The sequence below is a fragment of the Sinocyclocheilus anshuiensis genome, unplaced genomic scaffold, assembly GCF_001515605.1.
Source record: "Sinocyclocheilus anshuiensis isolate Anshui unplaced genomic scaffold, SAMN03320099.WGS_v1.1 scaffold183, whole genome shotgun sequence".
Taxonomy (NCBI): domain Eukaryota; kingdom Metazoa; phylum Chordata; class Actinopteri; order Cypriniformes; family Cyprinidae; genus Sinocyclocheilus; species Sinocyclocheilus anshuiensis.
Window position 1 is genome coordinate 3,928,658 of NW_015548309.1, and position 12,823 is coordinate 3,941,480.

The 12,823-nt window shown below is 36.9% G+C and overlaps 1 protein-coding gene and 1 pseudogene across 1 annotated transcript; one reads left to right on the top strand and one right to left on the bottom strand.

The window, feature by feature from the left end:
* The window catches only part of LOC107656387 (TBC1 domain family member 30-like), a 14,194-nt pseudogene extending 8,104 nt beyond the window's left edge, over positions 1 to 6,090 (bottom strand).
* An 862-nt stretch (positions 6,091 to 6,952) lies between these two features.
* LOC107656403 (N-acetylglucosamine-6-sulfatase-like) lies at positions 6,953 to 12,152 on the top strand. Its single transcript, XM_016444261.1, has 14 exons — positions 6,953 to 7,258; positions 7,400 to 7,459; positions 7,694 to 7,900; positions 8,050 to 8,115; positions 9,178 to 9,276; positions 9,354 to 9,521; positions 9,600 to 9,682; positions 9,766 to 9,884; positions 9,973 to 10,076; positions 10,373 to 10,474; positions 10,654 to 10,764; positions 10,849 to 10,959; positions 11,104 to 11,264; positions 11,369 to 12,152. The coding sequence occupies exons 1-14, from the start codon at positions 7,079 to 7,081 to the stop codon at positions 11,442 to 11,444; spliced, it is 1,647 nt and encodes a 548-aa protein (XP_016299747.1). The 5' UTR covers positions 6,953 to 7,078; the 3' UTR covers positions 11,445 to 12,152.
* Positions 12,153 to 12,823: the final 671 nt, after the last annotated feature.

A 12,823-nucleotide genomic window follows, 5' to 3' on the forward strand; every position in this document is an offset into this window, starting at 1 on the left:
TTACTTAAATATATAATATATTATATATATATATATATATATATATATATATGACATAAAATGGGAAGGCCCTTTAGGTCACCTAATTATCACAAAAACACCATTCTACATTCAACACCAGTGCAAATAAATGGGCGGAGGAAATCCTCGGAACAGTTTTATCAAAAAATAATGAATAAAATGAATGATTTTAAAGCATGCTGTATTCACCTGGCTCTAGGGTGCATAGCAGGCGCGGCGCTCTTCTAGAGATGCCGTTGCGTTTCTTCAGCACATTACTGATAATATTACCGACTCCTCCAGCTGCATTCTGCCGTTTCATACAAACCCTCGACCTCTTAGAGGAAACAAACCGTTCCTGCTTCATCTGGAGAAAAACCTGAGAGGTCCGTTTGACCGCGCATTTACAACGATCTCATCCCGAGAATCATCTCATCTAAAAAATATCCTCCTACTCGTTATGATCGACCTGATCAATAAATCAGAGGAAAACAACACATTTCAGCATCCTTTATCCTCATACGTGAAGATGCGTGTCTGTACCCGAGGCATATGAATTATAAATGGAATAAAAGCATCAAAGGCGATCGAAAAGAACGCGGAGGGTGGGAGAGGCGGAATATCGCCGTAATGCGCGTGTCTACACCCACATATGAGCGTCATTTTCGGGGTTGAGAGGGAGGAGGGACCGCTGGAGCTCTGGAGGATGGGCTAGAGACCAGAAACAATTGCCTGTACATGAATGACTAGTCCCATGCTTCCAACTTTAGCCTTAATCTTTAACAGCAAGGAATAAGGAAATTAAATACCATGTACTATCAAAGTTTTTTTTTGCTGTTGCATAAATGCCATAGAAGAACTATTTTTGGTTCCCCCCAAAAATGTTTGGTTTTAGTGAACAGTTCATAAAAGAATTTCTTCTTAGTGTTAATTTTTTCTTAGTGCTAAGAACATTTTAAAAACCTAAAGAACCTTTTTCCACTCTAAAGAACCTTTTGTGGAATGGAAAGATTCTAGGAATGTCAAAGGTTCTTCATGGAGCCATAGATTCCAATAAAGATACTGAGAAAAATCTAAGAGTAAACAGATGAGTCTTGATTTAGGACCCAGTAAGGGTAAAATCCTGAGATAAGGATAAAATGGTTAAATTGCCATAAATTCAGTCATACAAGCGATCTGAATGATTTACAAAGGAAATGTTGTACTTTAAGGAACACAGAGAAAGGAGTATGTTATTTTAGGGATTAATTATTAGTGAAAGAGATAAGGAAAAATTAGTCATAAAGCAGGTTTTCTCATTTTATGCTAAATGACAGTGTATTCCAAATTCAAGTAACTAGCCAGACAATAGGGTAAAATCAGGTAAATTTGATCATTAACATTATATGATTGTCCAAAAGTCTCCCAATTTACCTGAACCCTATGAAGAAGAACACCCTTAATGTGACTAACGAGAGACACAAAACAGTTGTTTCAAATTTTCAGGCAAAAAAATAAAGTAATAATAGTCCTGATATGGAAAATGTATATTTTTCCATTGACTGATAAGCCTTCTAGTATATTTTCTGACATGCATTTTAATGAGAAAACAACAGTGATAAACCGTGCTACTCATGTTTACAAAAATAAACATGTCAACAAATAAAAAAACAGAATCATAACCATTGACAACTACAAAGTGTCTCCTCTTGCATTAAGATTAGACATTGACTGCTGAACGGCAAGCATGTAGAGTAATGCTTTTGAAGTGATTTCATACTGTACCTGTTTGACAGTGCTTGTCATGCTGCATGTAGATAAAATGGAGGAAAAAGACATTAAAAGATGCAAGACCGCTATATTTGTTGGACGTGCATGTGCCTGAACCAAATATATGAACAAAAGCACCCATTGCATTCAAATGTGTAAGGGTATTACTGCTGGACAATGACTAATTTGCGAGCAAAATCCAAATCCAAATTTGAGTTCAGTAGTTCAACAACATTACAGTGCTAATTTACATGTCAGTGTCATAAACTCATTACATGAATGTGTCTGCTCTGAAACCGAATGGATTGAATATCAGTGATATTGAACAGAGTCTGTGTTTTGAATCTAATGCAAATAATTCAGTTGTAAAGGTGAGGAGGAGTCAATCCTGTTGTAGCGGTGAGATATTTGAGAACACAGTCTCTTAAAATATCAACAGAGAACTAGAACAAGGTGAAGCAAAATTGCATTTGATATACTGTATGTGAGCCTGAGTTTTTCGGCAACCGCTACCCATGTAAACTATATTACACACCCTTTTAAAGGAATACTTCACCCAAAAATGAAACTTTTCTTAAAATGTACTCCTCTTCAGGCCATCCAAGATGTAGATGATTTTGATTCTTCATCAGAACAGATTTGGAGAAATTTAGCATTACATCACTTGCTCACCAGTGGATCCTCTGCAGTGAATGGGTGCCGTCAGAATGAGAGTCCAAACAGCTGAGAAAAACACCACAATAATCCACAGCACTCCAGTCCATCAGTTAACATCTTGTGATATGTTTAGAACTGTTTTGGCTTGTAAATGGTGCTTGATCTGTGCATATTTCTCTCCTGATTCAGACGTGGCGACTTTAGAAATATCATGGAAAGAGAACTCATATTTTATTTGGAAGGAACAGTTTGAAGTTAAAAACATCTCGATGCATTTGCTCCTTGCAAACACACAGCTTTTCACTTTACAAGACATTAATAGAGGATCCACTGGTGAGACAGTGATGCTAAATTTCTACAAATCTGTTCCCACAAAGAAACAAACTCATCTACATCTTGGATGGCCTGAGGGTGAGGACATTTTCAGCAAATTTTCATTTTTAGGTGAACTATTCCTTTAAAGCAGCTGAAGGATAACAGACAACAAGCGTCAGTGAAAGCGAAGACATGCTTTCGATCAGGAATACATTAGTCTTCAAATAGCAAAGAAGGCCTTGGGTAATTTAACACTGCTCAAAGCAATAATGACCACTAGAGGAGTGAAACGAGAGAATGATTTGTAATTACGTCTTTTCTGAGAGACGGCTTGCAGGCAGGCAGTGACTATATCACAGTTCTTCTGAAACTTCTGCCGAAGTCTGTCCTTCCTCTTGACCTGACGCACCAGTTTGGCCGACTGCACACCAATACGATACTTCACTTCCTGAATGATCCACTTCAGCTCCTCTGGACCTGAGCACAAAATAAAGGTTGCTAAACGACATGCATTCATTTTATAGAAAATAAAAAAGCATGCAACAAATCAAATTCATGCATGCAAAACATGGAACTTATGTAGAAAGATTAAGATCGTTATGATTTACTTAACACTGTGTATACATATGTACAAAAGACCTCTGTATGTAAATTGTCATGATGGCCTACAAAAAACCTGAGCACCTGAGACAACAATTAAATTACTTCAGCAAACAAAGGGTTAAGATTTAACTGGCTCTCAAAGTGGCGTTATAACTGGGTCAGTTCTCATACAGTATCTGGGCAATATCTACAGTGTGGCACACTATACTTCATCTAAAACCATTTTAAATGACCTAATCATATTGAGAGAATATTACTTTTAATTTGACTTAAGAGTAATGTCACTCCAAAATGCAAATGCACAGCAAAAATTAAATACAATAAGCTTAAAAAATAAAAAAAAAGTCTAAAAATTGACAAATTTAAAAATGGTGAAAAACCTCAAAAAGAAACACCTACATATACACTTTATTTTGTTTATAGCATGATTTGAAATATAAATAAATATGGGTTCTAAAAAAAAAGGAAAAATTCTGTAAATTATTAAAATATTTATAATGCACATATACTACCAATCAAACGTTTGGAAAAAATTAAGATTAATTACATATTAAAATATATTTATTTAATTTCTCTCCTGATTCAGACGTGGCGACTTTAGAAATATCATGGAAAGAGAACTCATATTTTATTTGGAAGGAACAGTTTGAAGTTAAAAACATCTCGATGCATTTGCTCCTTGCAAACACACAGCTTTTCACTTTACAAGACATTAATAGAGGATCCACTGGTGAGACAGTGATGCTAAATTTCTACAAATCTGTTCCCACAAAGAAACAAACTCATCTACATCTTGGATGGCCTGAGGGTGAGGACATTTTCAGCAAATTTTCATTTTTAGGTGAACTATTCCTTTAAAGCAGCTGAAAGATAACAGACAACAAGCGTCAGTGAAAGCGAAGACATGCTTTCGATCAGGAATACATTAGTCTTCAAATAGCAAAGAAGGCCTTGGGTAATTTAACACTGCTCAAAGCAATAATGACCACTAGAGGAGTGAAACGAGAGAATGATTTGTAATTACGTCTTTTCTGAGAGACGGCTTGCAGGCAGGCAGTGACTATATCACAGTTCTTCTGAAACTTCTGCCGAAGTCTGTCCTTCCTCTTGACCTGACGCACCAGTTTGGCCGACTGCACACCAATACGATACTTCACTTCCTGAATGATCCACTTCAGCTCCTCTGGACCTGAGCACAAAATAAAGGTTGCTAAACGACATGCATTCATTTTACAGAAAATAAAAAAGCATGCAACAAATCAAATTCATGCATGCAAAACATGGAACTTATGTAGAAAGATTAAGATCGTTATGATTTACTTAACACTGTGTATACATATGTACAAAAGACCTCTGTATGTAAATTGTCATGATGGCCTACAAAAAACCTGAGCACCTGAGACAACAATTAAATTACTTCAGCAAACAAAGGGTTAAGATTTAACTGGCTCTCAAAGTGGCGTTATAACTGGGTCAGTTCTCATACAGTATCTGGGCAATATCTACAGTGTGGCACACTATACTTCATCTAAAACCATTTTAAATGACCTAATCATATTGAGAGAATATTACTTTTAATTTGACTTAAGAGTAATGTCACTCCAAAATGCAAATGCACAGCAAAAATTAAATACAATAAGCTTAAAAAATAAAAAAAAAGTCTAAAAATTGACAAATTTAAAAATGGTGAAAAACCTCAAAAAGAAACACCTACATATACACTTTATTTTGTTTATAGCATGATTTGAAATATAAATAAATATGGGTTCTAAAAAAAAAGGAAAAATTCTGTAAATTATTAAAATATTTATAATGCACATATACTACCAATCAAACGTTTGGAAAAAATTAAGATTAATTACATATTAAAATATATTTATTTATCTTAAACTGTAATATTTCACAATGTAACAGAATTTACTGTATTTTTAAACAAATCTTAATTATTCCAAACTCTGGACCGGTAGTGTATGAACAACATAAACAAGAATAAATTAACAGTTTGAATCGAATTTAATTGACTTCACTTGAAAAAGAAGGTGGTGCTCACCTTTTTGAGCCAGGTATTTCATCTGATGGCGTCTCGTGTGCTTCTCCTGAAGTTCTTGGAGGAAGTTGGAGCCAGTGTTACTCCTTCCCAGGAAGGCTTCTGAGCTGGAGGCTTCGGTCGAGCTGTCCACCCCTCTGACACCATTACTGTATGTGTCATAGAGCTCCACTAACAGACAGTCCACTATAGATGATGCCCGGGACGCTCTCAGATCCTCTTCATCCGAATACACACCTGCTTCATGGATCCCCCCTCCACCTCCTCCTGCTCTCTCCAAACGGATCTCGCCAGCTGGTGCTCCATGAGGCACTTTTGCGCACTTGGATAGTGAGACTGAAGCTGTTTTGGCGCAATCACAGTATCCAGCAGATACTGAACGTCCATTTGCAACCCATTTGTGAAACGCTGAGAAGCCGTCAAGGTACGACGCACCTGAGAAAACTCCGCTCTCCTCCTCCTCCGAGCAGATGTCTATCTCCTTAAGTTCCTCTTTGGCCACTTCCACTCCAGACATGTTTTAGCCCTCTTTAAAGCTCAACATTACACATTCGTGCACACATGCTGCGCATAAGTACAAACCAAAGAGTGTTTTAGATGAATCAATAAGGAACTCGAGTTCCGGGTGTGTTCCATTCCTTGAGCGGGGTTGGCAGCGCCTTACCCAGGCTCCAGTTTCCTTCCTGAACGGTCTAAATCCTGATTGCACGCCCCTGCAGCAGGAATAGTTCAACCCTCCTCCGAAACTTTTTAAACAAAGTTTGTAAACAACCGGGGAATAAGAAATATACAGCATTGACTTATTTCACAACAATAACATTTTAAAAATAAAAATACACATCCAATTGTTTGTAAATGAAGGTGTCCAAAATAAATAACGTTACATTAGTTAAGCATCTGGCAAAAACTACATTTATAACATCATGTGTTTGACAAATAAGGATATATCCGAGATGAAAAAAATTATTTTAATTTAATAAAAATGTATTTAAATACACGTCAATTTAATTATTATTAAATGTTTCTCAAACATATTTTTTTCCAAGGTAAAATAAATTTCTCCATTTGATTAGAGTATACGGTATAATTTATTAATCGTAAAAACGATTTAAGAAATGTTTATGTTGTTATAAAAAAATAGGGTCTAAAGGGGTCCTCTCTGGTTTTCTTGACCAACTGCATGAAAGTCTAAATTAAAGCGAAAAACTGCATTATTATTGTACCGTATATTATTAAAATATACAACTTTTGTAAAGTAATGGAGGTTTAAGTAGTACAGATCACATAAGCCATAAAACATGAATTTTATGAATGACATCATGCCTTTGAGCATAAACATCAGCTGACCGAGGCTTCCGTCTCTCCTCATGACTGAAACATGATTTATTAATCCTACTATGGCGACGGGCTTGAGCATGAATATTAATGACGCTAAGGGATTGGCTGGAATCTGATTGGCTGTGCGGCAGACGTTGGTAGGCGGGCGTCAGTCTTCTGGCGAATTAGCGAATCCTACTATGCTGTAGGTAATATAAATTAGGCGACGTGACTAAACACCACAATTAATATTCATGAGGCAAAAATGTCGCCATAGTATGATTCGCAATTTCATACACTAGACAAGGCAAGATAACTGTTCCGCTGAAGGAGCGTTTTCCTTAACAGTATTTCATGCTTTTATCACAAGAAAAGGTCCTAGTTTAGGTCATGGCTTTATTTGTTTTTAATTCGGCGTCAAAGATGGTTTCGTCTCCGTTAGTAATAATACGTTTTATTCTCATCTGCGTCACTTTGCTTTGTAACAGTCTGGCGGAGGCTAAAATGAATCCCACACCGAATATTGTTTTAATCTTGACTGATGATCTGGATGTCTCTATTGGCGGAATGGTGAGTATATTTTCTAAGAAAGTGAGTTTTTTGTTGTCTGAATTCTCTGTGGTCGTAAGTTCTTCCATGCATTTCACTTTATGTATCGTTGCTAAGTAAACGAGCTACATAATCAGCATCTTGCCATCTTTTATTGTACAGATGCCTTTAGTGAAGACTAAAAAGCTGATAGGTGATGCTGGGATAACCTTTACAAACACGGTAAGTAGAAATTGTGCTGGATCTATCCATTGTTGCATACAAGTGCTATTGGATCTTGCATGAACTGTAAGCTTAAAAAGCCCTCATATTGTTCTAAATAAGAATAATCATAGATTTGTTAGGGATATCAAGCAGAATGTGCATTGTGGATCAACCAGCATGCATGTTTGCCATTGCATCTGTCATTTTGCACAGCATCTCCCAACTCTTCTTGCCATTTCTTCTCTCATGCAGTTTGTCGCCAGTCCCCTTTGCTGTCCCAGCCGGGCGAGTATCCTGACGGGCAAATACCCTCATAACCATCATGTGGTCAACAACACGCTGGAGGGCAACTGCAGCAGCACTGCATGGCAGAAGACCCAAGAGCCCGAGACTTTCTCTGCCTTCCTTCAGAAACACGGCACCTATCAGACCTTCTTTGCTGGGAAGTATCTGAATGAGGTAAAGACACAAACTGGGAGCTTTTGCAATGCTGAAACCCTTCCTTTAGGGTGGAAAACATTTTATAGTCTATATATACCTGCAGTCATAGATGTGAATCAGTTGACAGTACATCACCTTGAATCATCATGTCTGTTTCTCTGCTTTAGTACGGCAGTAAAAAAGCAGGAGGAGTGGAGCATGTCCCTCCGGGATGGGATCACTGGTTCGCCTTGGTAAGAAAAAGTCAGAAGATCGTGCTTTTACCAGAGCTTTAGGGTTGTCATGTACAGTACACTGGATGCTCTAGTGCAGATAACTTAAAAAAGCAAATAAATTAAAATGAAAACAGAAATGAAAGCTAATTCAAAATATTAATAAAACCTACGTATAATGGTTTATAATTAAAACATAAAGAAGAGGCCTGGTGGCTTAACTTTGAGAATCACTAGTAGAAGACAACATAGAAAATAAAGTAAAAAAAAATTAAACTGAAGAGAATTTAAAAAAGAAATAAAAGAATTACAATTATAAATGAAAAGGGCTTGACAGTGTGTTCCAGCTTCTCTGCTAAATCATAGAGAAATGACAAGCTGGAACACATTGACAAGCCCTTCAACCTTTCCCATCAGTGCTGCAAAGGTCTAATTTTAGCTGGAAGGTTAGGAAAAGTCTGTAGCCAAAAATATAGCATGTTTGTGAAGCTGGTACAAGAACTCATGCAAGAAATGAATCCAGAAGAGAAAGAGCCTTGCTGATTATTCTCTTATTAGCAGCTCCCATGATTCATAACTCATTGAGAGCAGATTGTAGGTTTTTGTGTGAAGCTACATGGATCATGGAAGCCGATACAACTTTTTTTTTAAAGACCAGTAAAATATACGTTTTTGTTTATTTATATTTTTTAAAATTCCATTCATTTTAATATTTTTTAATTTACTTTTTAATGTTTTACATGTATTAATTTTTATTTGAAATATTTATTTAATTTTTTTTATTCCTTCATTTTAATTCTTTTATTCCTTTATATTAATATTTTTTATTTCTTTATTGTAATTTTGATTTTAATAAAAAAAAATTAACAAGTTTTGAAACTTGTTTGAATTTTTTTTTTTAAACAAGTTTATGAAATCAGATTTATTTAGAGTTAAATCTCCGCGATGATTTTAACATATTCCTACAGGAGAGAAATTTTTAACAAGTTTTGAAACTTGTTTGAATTTTTTTTTAAAACAAGTTTATGAAATCAGATTTATTTAGAGTTAAATCTCCGCGATGATTTTAACATATTCCTACAGGAGAGAAATTCCAAATACTACAACTACACACTGTCTGTGAATGGCAGGGCGCAGCGGCATGGACAGAACTACAGTGAGGATTACCTTACAGATGTTCTGGTAAGAGCAGATCTCACCTGTGTACACTACATCAAGCCTCATGTAACTGATGTTAAGTGGCTTCTGATTCCATCCAGGCCAATATTTCCATTGACTTCCTGGAAAACAAGTCTAACCGCAGGCCTTTCTTCATGATGGTGTCCACACCGGCCCCGCACTCGCCCTGGACAGCCGCTCCTCAGTACGAGAGCAGTTTTCCCAACATTAAAGCACCAAGAGACCCTAACTTTAACATACACGGCAAGGTACGGGCCTGATGTGTTGTAGATGTTCTGAATGGATGCTTTTTTGAGTATCTGACAGCATTTCAACCTGCATTTCAGGACAAGCACTGGCTCATCAGACAAGCAAAAACACCCATGACAAACTCTTCAGTGGAGTTCTTGGATAACGCCTATAGAAAACGGTATTCAGATGCTTTTAAATTGCTCGCTTGATATTTTAATACTGCACATGATGTAATGTGCTACTGATGATCTGTTCCAATAGGTGGCGCACTTTACTATCAGTAGACGACCTGGTGGAGAAGGTGGTGAGAAAGCTGGAGGTCAGAGGAGAGCTTAGCAACACCTACATCATTTTCACGTCCGACAATGGATACCACACAGGTACATGATGAGTTACATAATTGAGAAATGGTTTTTCTCTAACTTTACCCAGCTTTTATTTTGTCATGTGCCTGTTTCTTCCTCTCAGGCCAGTTTTCTCTTCCGATGGACAAGAGGCAACTCTATGAATTTGATATCAGAGTTCCTCTTCTGGTGCGAGGGCCTAATATCAAACCCAACCAGACAAGCCCGGTAAAATAAACAAGCTTTTACATTAATGCATCACAGAAATAAATTATATTTTAAAAGATATTAAAATAGAAACCATTATTTTATATTGTAATAACATTTTGCAAGATTTCCGTTTTTTTTCTGTATTTTTGATCAAATAAATGCAGCCTTGATGAGCATAAGAGGCTTCTTTAAAAAACATTACAAGTCTTACTGATCCCAAACTTTTGAGCGGTAGTGTGTGTGTATATATATATATATAATATTTACATTTACATGAACAAAATGTGTCATTAATAATTTATCTGTTTTGACAGTTACTTATAGCAAATGTGGATTTGGGTCCAACAATTCTGGACATCGCAGGATATAACGTCAATGAAACTCAGATGGACGGGATGTCATTTTTTTTTATCATGGTAAATTCTGTTTGAACTTATCAACTTTAAAATTAATAAATAAAAAATGCATTTAAGTATTGGCATTCTTGGTCATTTTGGGCATAATGCACTTTTTTTTTTTAAATAGTGTTTCTTGCTACACATTCAGTATAATTAATAAGGGGTTGCATTTCATTTGAGCTGTCTTTGTGTCTCAGACTGGAAAAGGGAACAGCAGCACGTGGAGATCTGATGTACTGGTGGAATATGAGGGAGAGGGAAGCAGCATCTCAGACCCAGCCTGCCCTCTGCTGGGCCCCGGGGTCTCGGTGAGGGTCTGCGTTATAAAAATAAATAGACATTAAAGTAATCACAAAAAAATGAGTGCTGTAACACAGCTGTTTTCTCTGCAGGAGTGTTTTCCTGACTGTGTGTGTGAAGACTCGTACAATAACACGTACGCATGCGTTCGCACAGTATCACAGGCCGCCAACTTACAGTACTGTGAATTTGATGATAACGAGGTAAAAATAAAATCTTGAGGTTCCAACAGCTAACTGGCGCTAATAATGCCAAGTATAATAAATAAATAACTCGAATAAAAACAATTAATTCAAAAATGTAAAAATATACATACCGTAATAATAGCTCACCATCTTTGCTTGCAGGTGTTTGTGGAGGTCTATAACCTGACAGCAGACCCGTTTCAGCTGAGTAACATCGCCAAGAGCATCGATCAGGAAGTTCTGGAGAAGATGAACCACCGGCTAATGATGCTGCAGTCCTGCTCGGGACAGTCCTGCAGAACGCCAGGCGTCTACGACTCACAGTCAGTGCTTCCTTAACACTTCAACAATCAGCATTCACTGGGAAAGGTTATATTATTATTATTTTTAACATGGTAGTTTGTCTCGCTTGTCACCGTTTCACCAGGTTTAGGTTTGATCCTCGGTTGATGTTCAGCAGCCTCGTGGCTCACAGAAACAAACGACGACAGACGCTGAAGTAGAGCGTGGAGAGGTTTACAGGAAGAAGACTAATGGAGGGAAAGAATACAGGGCACTGAAAAACAAGCCCTATTGTTGCCTTTATATCCTGACGTTCCCCCAAAGACGCCCAGTCTCTCCTCCTCTGATGAGGTCATCAGGGTGCGCCCAGGGTACCAAACACACCACAGACACTCACAGACAGGACGGCCTTCATCCCCTCCAGCCCTCATTCACATCACAAACTGCCAGCTGACACACATCTGTGAGAGCATTCACATCATATTCCTCTTTATTCTCAATTAATGTTCAGTTTGCTGCTTTAACAATAGCACAGAATATTGTCTTTATTTTAAGTTTACTCATTTTGAAGATTTTGTTTTACTTTTGCTTTAAACACACGCACAGTTTTGAACTTAAGCTCGAATTTTGTAATGCACTCAAATTGTTGGATTACTTGTTTGTTTGCCAGATGTGTCTGAAACATTTCGCTTCATATATTCAGTTATAAAATATTTACAACTGCACTAAGCCTGCCTTTTATGATAAGCATTTATAATGGAAGCTTGTTTTTGGCTACGGGATTAAAAAATAATAAAGGTAATTGCAACTTTTTATCTCACAATTTGGACTTTTTTTCCTCTGAATTGCAAGATATAAATTCTCAATTCTGAAACAAAATTGCTCGATGTAAACTCAGAATTCTCACAATTCGGACTTCTCGGAATTGCAACTTTATATAATAAAAGCGAGTTATAGACTCACAATTTTGACTTTTTTTCTCAGAATTGTGAGTTTATATCTGGCAATTCTGATTTTCAAATTGTGAGATTAAAAGTTGCAATTACCATTTTTGTCATTTTATCCCATAGAAATGTACTTGCATATGATAGTGAACTACAATATTTTTAATGCACAAAATATCTTGTTGTATAAAAATATTCTCTCACTTTTTCGGTTCCTGTCACATCTGGCAGCACAATCTGTGTTTGGACAGACATTTCACTTGAGTTATACCACAACTAATTGATTCACTAAGTGCAAATATTGTATTTAGCATTTCATTATTGTCTTTTCTGAGTTTTGTGTTTGACGGATGTCAGTTGTGAATGAGCCAAAGGTGTGGATCACAGCAGGTCATTGATGAACCTGTGTATTTTTGGTTCTATGAGGGAAATCCTGCGGTGGGTTGCTGTTGCTTTGCTCTCACTTACAGCAACCCAAACTTGAGGCATTAAGGGACTGTTTTACTTTCAGAATACTACCTAACCTTCATCAATCTTCTGGCAGTACCTCAAATCACCCAAAATGATCTGAGAGGTGGCAGACAGCCATAAGCAGATCTTTCACACAATACTTCAATATATCTGTTCAGTGAAGCACTTTCCAGTCTGTGATCAAC